We start from the raw sequence: 15,141 nt of genomic DNA, 5'->3' as shown, positions 1-15,141 counted from the left end.
TGCTAAATACAGAATATTCTGGTTTAAGTTAATCCTAGGGGGAAGTACTAAATTAGCTAATACAGTGTATTAGCCAATATCAAACACGTCCTAATTATTTTATTTTATTTTATTTTTACTTGGGGGAGTTAGAGAGGGAGAGCAGTGAGGTTTGAACCCGGGACCTCACTGTTCACACACAGGAGGTCGCACCGCTTGGTGTCCCATTGAGGACATCTAATCATCTAATTATTGAATAAATGATTATTTATCACTCTAATATTGAGTGTATTATTTAATCATTCCTTCAGTCTTATCATTAATCCCGTCTATTTCATCCACCAAATCAAACAAGTATATAACAATATATATCCCTTATGTAGTGCATGCATTATTAATATGACAACCAAATAAAAAGCCAGAACCATATATCGATCGGTCTTTCTCACAAATTACCTCAAATAATTGCAAAAGAAAGGCATCTATTAGAAAATAGTTTACTAAGTCAGAGAAATCAAATCTCACATGTGATTTGAGAATTTTAGACAATTAATTATGATTTCAAAATAATGGTCACGACTCCACCATAATGGTTGGTGTCGTATCCTACACATATTCTTTCTATCAAATTCACTCATATATACATATATATATGTATATTATATATGATTGTCATTATTAAAATTATAATTATCGTGTAATACATGCATCAAGTTGTCGTAATACTTCCAAAATACTTGTGAATGAATACAATTGATCGCGAAATGGTGTGGGGATGGAAAATATGGAATATTTTATTATTGTGAAGAGCAATTCTATGTCTACCTATTTATACATACCCACATTCTCACGTCTCTACATATATAAGAAAACTTTGGAAATATATTCCAAATTCAAGAGGATCCTATGCAAGTTTATGTATATGGACAATCTAGAGAGAGTGACGTGACCAATCTAGAGAGGGAAGATAAGGTCACACTTCCCGTAAGATTCGGAGGGTGCACCCTCTCACTTCTAGACTTCAATTTCAAATTACATTTCCCATTCCTTTTTTTACCTTTTTTTAGATAAATAAATAATTTAAAAACGATCTAACAACGAATTCGAATCTGAGATACTTCATCTTAGACTTTAAGCACTCTATCATTAGAAAAATACACCATACATCTCACATTTCATTTATTGTCGTTTTATAATAAAATCGTATTTTAATACTCCCTCCGTCCACGAAAAAGAGTTCTGTTTCCCCTCTTTTTTTTGTCCACAAAAAAGAGTCTTGTTTTGCTTTTTATACAATTTTACCCTTCTTTAACTTACATATTTACTCTATTTGACATTTATGGACCCACCACAATAAATCATAAACAATCTACTTATTTCATTTTAAACCATAATCAATTTTCTTAATAAAAATCCTTCCCCCTTTTTTGATTCCATCAAACGCATTTCACTTTCTTTCATTTCTTTGGAACCCTAGTTTTCTTCCACACTTGCGCCGCCTCTCTCCGGCGAGGGTGACGCCTCTCTCCGCTGAGGCCGCCCCTCCTGATGGCCTGAGTTGGTGACCATTGATGGCCTATGTAGGTGGCGACAGAGAACGTGGCGATGCCAGCGAGATTTTAGAGAGAGAGAGAGGCGCGACATCAGGCAGCGCGGCGCAGCCTCTCTTCCCCGGCGAAGAAGGCCACCGCCGACCGCCTCTCTTCCCTCTGAGCCCGAAACTCGGCGCCGCCTCTCTCAAATCGCCGCCTCCATCTGAGCCCGAAACCCTAAGGTATCGTCTCCCTCAAATCGCCCCCTCCCTCTGAGCCCTAAACCCTAAGGCGCCGCCTCCCGCAAATCGCCGTCTTCCTCTGATTTTCGGAGATGAATCAACAAATAGACAAATTGATTCACAGTCGCCGCCTCTCTATGACTCGCCGCCTCTGTTCTTTTTGTTCGATTTTAGGTGGTGAATCTATTATTGTGGTGGTGAATTTGTTCTATTTTTCGATTTTACATGGTGGCTGAAATGTTGGTTTTGTGAGGGGGGCTGGTGATGCCATATTTTTGTGATGTCTGTTGGATCAGAACATGAAACTGCATTTGATGCTTTGTCTTGATCTGTGTCGCCCTGTGATGACAATTGAGGTCTGAGGGTTACTAAGCTTTTTTTGATGAATGAATTCAAGTTTCAGCCGAGAAATGGTGATTGAATGATGGTGTAGCAATGGTGTTGAAGTTCAAAACTTAATTTAGGATTAAGAATTTAAAAAAATTCATTAACACTACCCCTATAAATTTACTTCTCTCTTCACTTACACCTACTTTAACAACTTTCTTAAAACCCGTGCCGAGTCCCAAATGGGACTCTTTTTCATGGACGGAGGGAGTAATACATATAGAGTCAAAATAAATTATGAGAGTATTAACTATTAACATGAGTTGATAAATAATCCATCTTATTCAATCGCATATAAGGGTGGAACATGTAACATGGAGTATATACAAAGCTCATTGAAAACAAAGTCAACAACAAATTAATCATAAACAACTCAAGCCAAAGAATGGGTTGATTACAAATCCAACATCTTAAACTAAAGCAAGTAATGCTAGGAATTAAATATTTTCCCAATAATAAGGTGTGCTCCCTTTTATCATTTATCATATAAATTTGTGTGGTTTGAAATCCATAAACAAATGAACATCTTAAGTCCTCACAATAACTCGAAATGCTCTTAAACATCATCCCATTTATTTATTGATTCCATAAATTAAATTTCAAACCACACACATTTATATGATTGTCTTTTCTTTCTCGCAAATTACAAAATGTTACTTAAAATGACGAAAAGGAGCACACCTTATTATATTGGTCGGAGTTTTAGCTTCATTGATAAAAGGAATTGGCTTAATGCATTTAATTAATTTCAAAATCTCACAACTAAAAATGTGTCATTGATGTACTATTAATGAACATATACGATCTCTTAGTTTTGTCTTAAAATAATTAATACCAATGAATTCGGAATTCAACTAATGACTAAGAGGCTGTATTATTCTAATCATATGCCGAATTTTCTCTCTTATTTTACTTTCATAGCAAATTTCCGGATGCACAAAATAATGTGCATGTGAATTATATTTGCAATTAATAGAAGCTTCTCAAAAAAAATGTAATACAAAGTACAACTCTACAAAATCATTAATTATAGTATAAAAAAGAGATTGATCATCTAGTACCTAGAGATTATATTCAGCAACGATCCTAACTAACATCACAAAAAGCATCTCAAAACACACACACGCAAACAAATACAAACACACACACAACAAAGATTCCTAGGGTATGAGTATGGTTTGTAACTACGCCAGTATATTGTACCAGTAATATTAATTGTATTTTTCGGTAAATATAATCAATAAGGTTGAAAATGAATATTAATAGCGTTTGTGACCGATTAATATAGAGTAGGTTTTGGGTGAAACTGGTCTCATCCAAGAGACGGGTCTGATTCGACCCGCCCCTATACGTGGTGGCAGAAGAGGGAATGGCTGAGGGCGGGAGCGCGAAGCTGAGGGCGCGCCGGCTGGAGGGACAAGCGACATGGACGCGGGGCACGGGTGCACCGGTTAGAAGGAGAGGCGGCACGGCTTATCATGAGATCATCCAATTTTTATTTTATTTTTAATAAATTACACAAGTAAACAAAGAAATTTGTAAAAATCACGGGACAATGAACTCGAGCCCAGGACCTCAGGCTTTGAGCATTAATTAATTAATTTTTTCTTTTTCTTTTGAGGTGGATCTAGGTTTAAGTATATAATAAAGTTTATAGCTGAATAGAAACACGGAAAGAAACAAAAGAAAGATAGTATATATTAAAAGTCAACCCCTATGTATGATGATTTAGTTTCTTTTTCTCAATGGATATATATTAACTCAATTATGATAATCCGTTTTCACACATCTAATCTTTTTTCTAATTAATATTACGATTAAGACACGTTTTCTTAACATAATATAACTCTAGGCGATACATAGGGATAACAACAGATAAAAATTAAAGTCGTAGTTTGGTGTATGACTCTACCGGGTTTAAACTAACAATTATTTTAGTTTATTTTCTTTACACTTGATCCGATTTTATTCCAAAAACCCAAAAAGTGTAGGCTTTTGTTATTTTGCATATTTAATTAAATTATTTAATTCGAGTGTACTATTAAAAAAAAAACCGATGCTTGGAGCTAGCCTGCAGACGACAAAAACTATATTTTCCTAACAGGTGGCACACGCATTTTGCAGTAATATATACATATGATGAATAAAGAAAATAGAAAAAAAGAATTATACAAAGGTGATTATTATCCAAATAAAGAAAATATCTAAAGCGGTGAGGCAGCAAGTGGTCACAGCGCAGTGAGTTTAACTGTGAAAGATTGTTGCATGAGAATGACACATACATAAATCCTTATATTTCTCATAGCCCTATTTTTCCGCAAGATAAGAATTTATATTTCCTGTCAAACTCGAACTCGAAACTCACTGTCATCATCTTCTTTCTCTTCCCTACAAAAACCCCTCGCGCTGCAAATTAAAACATTCTCTTCATCAAAATTGATTGATATATTCCCGACCATGTCCCAACATCCTAGTACAAATCGAGCAAATCCCGATCGCGTCGACGAGATCGAGGACGGATACGAAACTCCGACGTCGGAGGAGCACAGGATTCCGCCGGTGTGTTTGGACTGCCCGCCGCCGCCGCCGAGGAAGCGGAAGAGATTCTTCATGGATAGAAGGATTAGTATTGGGAAAGTGGTGTTGAGGGGTAGTAGGATTGTGGAGGAGGAGGAGTTAGAGTCATTCTTTGAGTTGCTTGAATCTCAATCTCCACCGCCGCCGCCGCCGCCGCTGCCGGAGCCGGAGTCGGAGTCGGAGCCTGAGCAGGATACAAGTCCCAAGAAGATACGTTCTCATCAGTGAATTTTTTTTTTAATTTTTTTTTTTTACAGCAGATCAGGTATATATATATTTATTTAATTTATTTTTGTGATTAGGTTTTCGAGTTAATTTATGTATACTACGTTTTCTTTTCAATTGTGAATTTTGGGAACTGAATTATATATGGGATCGAGATTAGGTTACACTAGATAGTACCAATTACTGGGTCATTAATTGAGGTATGCAAGAAATTAATTTATGTAATTTGTTTGATTAATCATTATTTGAATTTGAATTCTTTATCTTTTTTCTATATGATCTAATTCCTAAACAGAATCATTAAAATTGCCGGGAAAAAATGTATTTATTTGAAAGGGGATGAATACATCATCAATTAACCTTTTCAATTGTGAATTTCCATATTGAGTGTGAGAGAATAAATCATCAATTAATTAACAGCTAAAATGAAGGTAATTTAAGGTTTGAAAAACAGAAGCACATGCACAGCAGCAATATCGGTTGTTTGTTGGTGCTGTATTATTAACTTCCACGCGTTACCTAGGATTCCTTTGTAGTAAACTGGCTTGCTATAATAATAAATAAAATAAAATAAAAAAAGAATATTCCATGCACCAACAATTTAAGAAAACTGATTTTAACCAGACCTGCAATTTGAATGTATGTATCTACACACGTGTGTGCGTGAAAGCATCATATTCATATCCACTGTTAATTAAATTGAAGTTTCTGTAATTTTATTCAGATAATGTAAGGCTGAAAATTGAAGTTAAGAGTAGATTGTGTGCGTGTTGGTTCGAATCCATCGTTTCTTTAAATTATTTTTTTTATCAAGAGTAGATTAATTCACAATTGTAATTTGAGATTTTGAATTCTCTAAAAAAAGAAATTGAGATTTTGAAGGTTGGCTTGCATGACTTTATCATTCATTAGTTGTTTGCGAATTTCGATGGTTAATTAGTTGCTATGTATATTGTTTTTTGTTAGTTGTTTATATTTCATTTGATTTTTTAGGTTATTTCAAAGTATACATGGTGCGAGTACAATTATACACGACACGATTAATTAATGTGCATAAACTAAGTACAAAATTATGCTTCAAGATATATATATTTATCTCTTCAATACTTGTTGACAGTACTAGCTAGGAGCCAGTGCTTTCAACTATACGAAATACTAATTAAGAGGTTTGGCAAAGTTTATTAGAGTTTATTGTCATTATTTTAGAACTTATAAATTGTTAAAATGTTCGGATATATAATTTAACTTATAAGTTAGAGAGGACATTCATTACAAGAAAATGTGGTCCTACCCACCGAAAAAATTGTCACGGATTTCAAAAGATTGGTCATTAATTAACACATGTAGCGATCGTTTTAATGATCGTTCTGTGATGTCGTCGTTTACAAAATTAACGACCTTTTTCTCGTTCGTACGACTGTTTTTCCGGTCGTTGAACGACCATTACAACGGTTTTAACTAACGACCGAAATCGAACGGTTGTTAGTTAACGACCGTTCCCTTTGTTGTGTAAGTCCGTCTTATTAACGATCATTTTTACGATTGTTAAAGTCAAAAAATAAAAATAAAAATGTAAAATATAACTAACGATCGCGTTGAAAGGTCATTAACGCCGCCTCAGTAACAACCGTTTGTTTCGATCGTAGTAAACGGATTTTCTTGTAGTGATTGAAAGTTAGAGTGAAAATTAAAAATAGATTAAATTAAAAGAGCAGTATATGTTATAACTATAACAAATTAACCATAATAGAGTTATTTTTATAAATTGATTATTACTATTTATAAATTATGAAAAAATAAGTTATGGTTAGTGAACTATCTTTAGGTACTTATTAAAACTCTATTCATTTTTCAACTATAAAGAATATTACTTATCTAATTAAATCTTGATACATAACATACTTGAAAAGTTTAGCTATCAATATAAACACAACTAAAATATATATAAAACACTAGTTCGACAATCCAATATAGGATTCACTACAAGAAACAGCGGCTCCAACGACCGAAATTAACGATCGAAAATTTCGGTCGTTAAAAAGGCGGCCGTAACGACCGAAATTTTAATATTAATGACCGTTTTGTTTAATATTTTAAATCTTATTTTTTTTTATTTCCTACGACCGAACGAAACGGTCGTTAACTTATAACGACCGTAACTACGACCGTTTTTACGGTCGTTGGTTTTTTTTTGAATTTTGATATATTTTTAATTTAACGACCGTTTCTAACGGTCGTTGTATTTTAATTTATTTAAATTTGAGTTCTGATATTTTTAAGTTTTCGGAAATATTTAACGACCGTTTTTTAACGGTCGTTGTAATTTAATTTATTTAAATATATTTAATATTAACGACCGAAATAATTATTTATAACGACCGTTTTTCGGTCGTTGTATACCGAAATTATTAATATTTTAATTAAAATTATCAACGACCGAAAAACGGTCGTTAAATTGAAATTCGGTCGTTGAATTCGCGGACTTAACTTAGGTTTTCTAATTTTTCCCCCATTTTCTTCTCCACCCTTTCCTCCTCCGATTCTCCGCCTCCTTCCGCCGATTTCGCCGTTCCCGACACCGCCGCCTCCGTCCATCGAACGGCCACCTCCACCGACGCCGCCGCTGCTGCTCCTCTCCGTCCGACGCGACCGCTGCTGCTTCTCTCCGTCCGACGCGACGCGACCGCTGCTGCTCCTCTCCGTCCGACGCGCCGCCGACGCCGCCGCCGCCGCTCTCCGTCCGACGCCGCTGCTCTCCGTCGACGTGATACTCTACGGTAAGTTAATTAATTATTCATCCTAACCCTAATTAATTATTTTTTATAGATTTCATCAATTATTAACCCTAACTCTAATTCCCAGCCCCCTGCCCTCGCCGGACCGCCCCTGCCCTCGTCGGAAAGCTCCTGCCGTTGCCGGAATAAGAGATTGTAGGTTAGTTCGTGTAACTTATATAATGTAGGCTATTAATTTGAATTTAGGTTAATATTGATATGTTAGTATATATGAATTTAGGTTAATTATATGTGAATTAATGTGAAATTTACATAGAACTTAGTATAAATTATATGTGAATTAATGTAGGCTATGTTTCAAATTTATGTTAATTATATTAGTATGAATTAATGTGAAATTTAGTTGTTGTGTTGTATAGTATATGTGAATTAATGTGAATTTAGTTTGAATGTAATGTGAAATTATATGTTAATTATATATATGTTCATTTGTATTTGATTTGTTTAAAGAACAAGAACTTAGTAAGATAATTTATTTTATAAGATTTATTTAAAGAACTTAGTTAGGTTTATTTGTAAATATTAGATTTATTTAAATAACTTAGTTAGGTTTATATATATTAGATTTAGTTAAAGAACTTAGTTAGGTTAATCTCTATTTAAAGAACTTAGTTAGGTTCATTTCTATTTAAAGAACTTAGTTAGGTTCATTTCTATTTAAAGAACTTAGGAAGCTTAATTTCTATTTAAAGAACTTATAATGTTTAAATTTATTTAATTCGCTTTATCGCCGGTGGGGGAGAGGCGAAATATATGATTTAGCATGATTAATTGCGTTGAGCATGTTTTAATTATAATTAAGCATGATAGTTTCGCCGGTGGGGGAGAGGCGATTAAGTATGATTGTGATTAATTGGAGTTTGGGGCCGCCGGTGGGGGAGAGGCGGAGGCGGTAGCAATGACTACCGCCTTGGTTTTGTTGTTGTGTTGAAATTTCAATCTTCAATCATCCTTCTTGAAATCCTAATCGTAATCTTCAGTCATCCTTCTATAATCCTAATCTCCGACCTTATTTGAGTTCTTAATTCCTAATCCAAATCTTAATCTCCTTTCTTAATCATACTCTTAATCTTAATTCCAAATACTAATCTTAATCTCCTTTCATAATCCTAATCTTAATCTTAATTCCTAATCCAAATATTAATCTCATTTCATAATCTTAATCTTAATTCCTAATCCTTATCTTAATCTTAATCTTAATTTCTAATCTTAATTTCCACTCTTATTCATCATCTTAATTTTATATCTAATGTGTAACTAATTAAAACATTAATAATATATGAATGCAGGAAATATAAACATGAGTTTAGATAGAGGGTGGATGTATAGGCGATATGCTCAAGGTAGTCTAACAGGAGAGTTCATGGATGGATTGGAAGTATTTATCCATTATGCACTTTCTCGACCGGACTTAATGATTGGAAATAAGATCAAATGCCCATGCACGAAATGTAAGAACAAAAAATTTGATACTCCAATGACTGTTAGGGTTCACTTGGCAAAGAATGGTTTTATCCCTAGATACCATATATGGACGATGCATGGTGAAGCGTTAGTGCAAGTCCCTGATGTTGCTAGGCGTATTGTAACCATTGAGGAAGATAGAGAAGTTAATCGTTATGAGACGATGGTGATGGATGTAGCGACAGCTCAATTTCACAATGTCGATGATTTAATTGAAGAATCTCCAAACCCAACAGCCCAACATTTGTATGATATGTTAAAGGCGGCTGATAGAGAGTTGTGGCCTGGCTGTAAAACCCATACCCAATTATCTCTTGTAGCTCGATTGATGAGTTTAAAATCTGATAATAATATGTCTGAGCGATGTTTTGATCAGATTTTGGAGTTGATTAAAGAAATAGTTCCCGATAATAATTTGGTGACTGGAGATTTCTACAGTGCAAAGAAATTGCTTCGTGGGATGGGTTTGCCAGTTGAGAAGATTGATTGTTGTCGTAATAATTGTATGCTTTTTTGGGGGGATGATGAAAGCTTGAACGAGTGTAAGTTTTGCGATGCAAAACGTTACAAAGAATCTTCTGGTCCCAGTGGTAGTCGTCAACGACGCCTAGTTGCAGTAAGTCAGATGCATTACTTTCCCATCACTCCAAGATTCGAGGGGGCGCATCATGGGATTAGGCATGATGATGTCTAGGGCGATTACTGAGAGCGGCGAGTCGTCGAGCACGCACTCCACTAGCACCTCCCAGTTTCCTTTCCCTGTTGCCTCGAGAGATGAGCTCATTACATTGAGGGAGGAGCTGAGCTCCACACAGAGGGAGCTAGAGGTCAGGAGAGCGAGCGAGGAGGCTCAGAGCAAGGCTATACAGGAGATGCAAGCCCAGATCGCCCTCCTCATGCAAGGATATCATGCACAGTCCCCCTCTGACGCCTCTGATGGGACCCACCCGGACCTCTGATTATATTATTTACTATCGTTTGTTTGATACTATACTTTGAATACTGAATTTCTAAACTTGTTGACATATTTTATGATTTGCTACTTTGTTATATTTGATGTCTTTCTACTTTGCTCATCTTCATGATTTTGAATAATTTATAGATTGCTATATAATTGAAAACAGGAATACAAAACAAAAAAACAAAAAAACAAAAAAACGACCGAAATTTAAAAAAAAACGGTCGTTAAGAAATGACGGAAAAAACAGGAAAAACGACCTATAACGACCGAAATTTCGGTCTTTAAACAACGACCGAGTTAAAAACGGTCGTTAATTCTTTCGGAAGAACAACGACCGTTTTAACAACGGTCGTTGTTTAACGACCGAAAATCAGGGCTTAGCGACCGTAATTCGGTCGTTGATCAACGACCGTTTTAAAACGGTCGTTGATCTTCTGAGATCATCAACGACCGTTTTAAAACGGTCGCTGATCAACGACCGAATTTCGGTCGCTAAGCCCTGATTTTCGTCGTCCCTGGGAGCTTGGCTACGGTTTTAAAGACCGAATAAACGGTCGTTATAATTAAATTTCGGTCGTTGAATTTCAACGACCGAAAAAAAACGGTCGTTGAAGACCACACGACGAACAAAATGGCGACCACAGTTTTCGGTCGTTGTTTCGGTCGTTAGGTCTGTAACGACCGTTTTTTCGAGTTTAACGACCGAAAATTCGGTCGTTAGAGCCGCGTTTTCTTGTAGTGATTATAATAAGATCGAAGCATATTTATTTATATTTGCAACACTTTTGGAAGTGTTTAAATTTGATTTAATTTTCTTGTAATGCGAGGATGCTAAATCCTACAACTAATAAAAAATGTCTTTGGAAACAACTTCTCTAAGCCAATTAGGGAAATCCAAGCTCCATACAAGTCGTAATCCCCAACATTAGTTGTTCGACTATATAGGTCTGGTACAGTTTTTTCTAGTCTACGAAGAAAATAAAATCTCAAAATATTTGTCAAATATGGTATTAATTGTGATATACTATTACATGTGTTTTGGGAGAATCTTCATTTAATACACATTTGGAGTATTCTTCATCAATTGGTGGACAAACAACACATTACCATTTTTTGGCCATGACTGGGATTGTTTTGGCCACCTTTTTTTTTGTTTTATGTTTTCTTCTAATTTTTCCCTTGTTAAATTCTATTTTTCATTTATAGTTTTAAGTTTTAGCTTTTAGTATTAATTACTACACATTAATTTTATGATGCTATAATTAAGACATAACAATTCCATCTTCAGTTTTTAATGTTTAGTAAAAAGGGTTAAGGCTTCATTATTATCAATATCAATATTAGAGTTTAATTAATAACGATCTTTCATGAGTACGGTCAATAATTTATATTTTTATTTTTAAATAAGTAGCTATAATATTTTATTAATATTTTTATCATTTATGCTACTCTATATATCTGCACATCTAGCTAGCAAAACCATGTTCCCCATGGGGCCATGTTTTTAGACAAATTCATATTTTAAAATATGAATTAAAGCGTATTTAAATTAGACTTGTTTATCTTCAATTTATAAAATTGTTTATTTTTTGTTGAATAAGAAAATGTTCTTAATTCGATTATAAGATTTCCCCCAAATATATTATTGTTTACACGCACTTTCGGTCTCGACACGCTCTATAGACTATAATCCAACAAGACCAAACTGTCTATAGGAAATTAATTTATTTTTTAGAATCTCAGTAATGAATATTGTCTTAAACTTTTATAATTTTATATGATTGTTGTTGGAAGATTCTGGTTTATTTTTTTATCTTTCTTTTTGTTACTTTTGGAAATGGGGAGTGATGGGGTATTGGGGTTTGAAGCCTCTGCTTACAGAATGTAGTTTGCACTAAAAATGTGATTAAAAGTTGGGAAACAAATTTTCTCAATTTTAAAGTATATATACGGTTCAAGATAGTAATTTTTTTAAAAAACCACTTTATTTTTTACAAAGTTACAAATACCTTTTATTTACTAAAAAATACCATTAATTCAATTTCAATTATTCATTTCATGGTTGACAACATGAAATCTTCAAACGTATCATACATTTTGTGAAGGAAGGGAGTATTAATTATACTTTGGACCTTGTTCAAAAATCTTCAAATTGACAACATAGATATGAATTATGTTTTTATTGTTGGTAATATAATGATAAATGCAATGTTAACATTTTGAATAGTTTTTTTTTTATATATATAAACATTGTGAATAGAATTACCCGTAATATATTCAGTTGCTTTTTACTATATTCTTTTCCTTTTGAAGAGCGAGTTTATTCCAATCTAATTTACAGAGAATTTGGTCCCATGTTAAATCTTTAAATATCATTATGGGCCAAGCCCAGTCGAATAGATTTTTCGTGCCACTTAAATAGATATTATGGATATCACTAGGGCCCATTTGATATCACAGTTCATTGGTTCAGAACACGAGATACTGAGGTAGCTTTAGGTAAAACAAAAAGAACATTCTGTTACTCCAATTTATTTACTTTTTATTTCAATATATAATCAACGCAGACGTGGAACAAATCATCTCACAATTTTTTTATTAATTACTTCCTCCGTCCCACGAATAGGGATGGCAGTGGATCTTGGACCCGGTCCAAATCCGTGGATCCAGATCCGTTTTTACAGATCTGGATCTCAATTTTTTGGACCTGACGGATCTGGATCTCAGTTTTAAAAACGAATCTGGATCTGGATCTTGAAATTTTAGATCCGGATTCGGCCCAGATCCGACCCGTGGATCCGTTTTATTATATATATATTTTTTATATTTTATATTTAGTTTACTAATAATATTAACTAAATTAAAAATAATAAATAAATTATATTCAAAAGAATAAAAACAAAAAGTAATTAGATAAAAGTATTTTGTGTTATATTTTTCATGATGGAAATTAGATGTTGTTGATTTTGTGAAATCTTTTTAATTTAATTTAAAAATTGTAGATCCATGGATCTGGACCCGTGGACCCGCGGATCTGATGGATCTGGATCTGGATCCAAAATTTTCAGATCCACGGATCTGGATCTGGTATATGAAAACGGATTTGGATCTGGTATTGACCAGATCCGGCCCGTTGCCATCCCTACCCACGAATCTTGACACGTTTGATTTCGGCACGGAAATTAAGAAATTGTAGATTAGTATTTTAAAGGTATAGTTAATATTAATTACTTCCTCCGTCCCACGAATCTTGACACGTTTGATTCCGGCACGGAAATTAAGGAATTGTAGATTAGTGTTTTAAGTGTGTAGTTAATAAAGTATAAAAGTGATAAAGTAGGAGAGAGAATGTAGTATTACCTTATTTAGAAATGTGTCAAGATTTGTAAGACGGTCCAAAAAGAAATACTACGTGTCAAAATTCGTGGGACAGAGAGAGTATCTAATAAATTAAATCAATTAAATCATTTTTCCATTGTATATACATTTCTTAACATTTTTAAATTCGTGCCCTCGTATCTATATCATACTTATCATAACTAGAGAGCAATTTAATTTGTCACATTTTAAAAATTACGTTGAATTTTTTATTTTATTTATTTAATTTAATTTGGGTTAGAATTGAGTGCATTGGTAGTGCAATTGTGCAAACCGGCAAACATTTTGATGTGATTCACCTGAAGGAAAAAAATTTCACTTTTTTAACCACGTAGCAGTTATAGCTTAACCGTTCGACACGTGTTATCCACGTGCTCGCTTTCTAGAACCGCCGCCGCTCCTCTTTTAAACCTCCGCCACCGCCACGGCCACCGCCACTTCCGCTATCAAATTTATCCGCGACTTTTCAAATCCAAAACCCAAATCGTACAAATAAAAATTTGCCGAAAATGGCACCGAAGAGGCGGCCGGGCAGGGCGGTGGTGACTGCGAAGAAAGTGGTGAAGGAGACCGTGGAAGTGGTGGTCACCCGGCCGCCGGCGGCGGGAGGCGGCGAGAGAGTGAAACTGGTTTCCTCTTCCCGAACCGCGAACGAGAATGTGGAGGTCGTCACCTCCTCCCTCACCGACGAGAACAACCAAGACGACGACGAGACGCAGCCTTACGAGCCGGAAACCGCCCCCGCTCCGCCGCCGCAGGAGGCGGGGATGAGAGGGACGCGGAAGAGGAAAGCGGCTGAAGACGGCGGCGCGAAGAAGCGCGCGAGGAGGAGACTCGGCGGCGGCGGCGTGGAAGGGTACAAGAGGTATCTTTTCAAGGTGATGAAGCAGGTGCACCCGGAGATGGGGATCTCCGGCAAGGCCATGACGATCGTGAACAACTTGATGGTGGACATGTTCGAGCGGATAGCGGAGGAGGCGGCGCGGCTGCAGAAGTATACGGGGCGGCGGACGCTGTCGGCAAGGGAGATCCAGGGCGCCGTCAAGCTGGTGCTGCCGGGGGAGTTGGGGAAGCATGCTGTTGCTGAGGGCACAAAGGCTGTCACTAACTACATTTCGTATACTACTGCTAGATGAATACAATGTCTCATTTAACACTATGTTTGAGCTTGAGGTTTTTATGTGTTTTTTTAGGGCTTTGGATTTAACTTAGGTAGAGGTAGTTGTTGTTGTCTAACATGTAGAATTGCTCATGTAGTTTTTGTTTCAACATGTTCATCATCTAGCTACACATATTGCCTTTGCATGCATGGTATTGTGCTTATGGTATTCCCTTCTATCACCAGTTCGTGTCCTAAGGGAAGGGTTATTTTTCGCGTCCATCAATTCGTGTCATAAGGGAAGGGTTATTTTTCGAAGGGAGTATTATTTATGTTATCACTTTCCCTAGAACACGAATTGGTGGACGAGTATTAGGAAATATTATTTATGTTGTGGCAAAAATATCTCCTGTTATCTTCCTATTCTTCATCGACTAAAATGATGCTAGACTCATTTGAGATCTTTGATCAGAAATTGTGTGGTATTATATATATATATCTA

The 15,141-nt window shown here is 35.5% G+C and overlaps 2 protein-coding genes across 2 annotated transcripts; both read left to right on the top strand.

The window, feature by feature from the left end:
- Positions 1-4,348: 4,348 nt before the first annotated feature.
- Positions 4,349-5,115, top strand: LOC131000127 (cyclin-dependent protein kinase inhibitor SIM-like). Its single transcript, XM_057925899.1, has one exon. It carries the CDS (start codon positions 4,598-4,600, stop codon positions 4,943-4,945), a length of 348 nt encoding a protein of 115 aa, XP_057781882.1. The 5' UTR covers positions 4,349-4,597; the 3' UTR covers positions 4,946-5,115.
- Positions 5,116-13,866: 8,751 nt separating this feature from the next.
- Positions 13,867-14,750, top strand: LOC131000125 (uncharacterized). The gene has a single exon (XM_057925898.1). It carries the CDS (start codon positions 14,050-14,052, stop codon positions 14,674-14,676), a length of 627 nt encoding a protein of 208 aa, XP_057781881.1. The 5' UTR covers positions 13,867-14,049; the 3' UTR covers positions 14,677-14,750.
- The last annotated feature ends 391 nt before the right edge of the window (positions 14,751-15,141 follow it).

This window comes from Salvia miltiorrhiza, chromosome 8 (assembly GCF_028751815.1).
Source record: "Salvia miltiorrhiza cultivar Shanhuang (shh) chromosome 8, IMPLAD_Smil_shh, whole genome shotgun sequence".
Taxonomy (NCBI): domain Eukaryota; kingdom Viridiplantae; phylum Streptophyta; class Magnoliopsida; order Lamiales; family Lamiaceae; genus Salvia; species Salvia miltiorrhiza.
The sequence above is the reverse complement of the archived record's forward strand: the minus strand, read 5'-3'. Positions and strand labels throughout refer to the sequence as shown.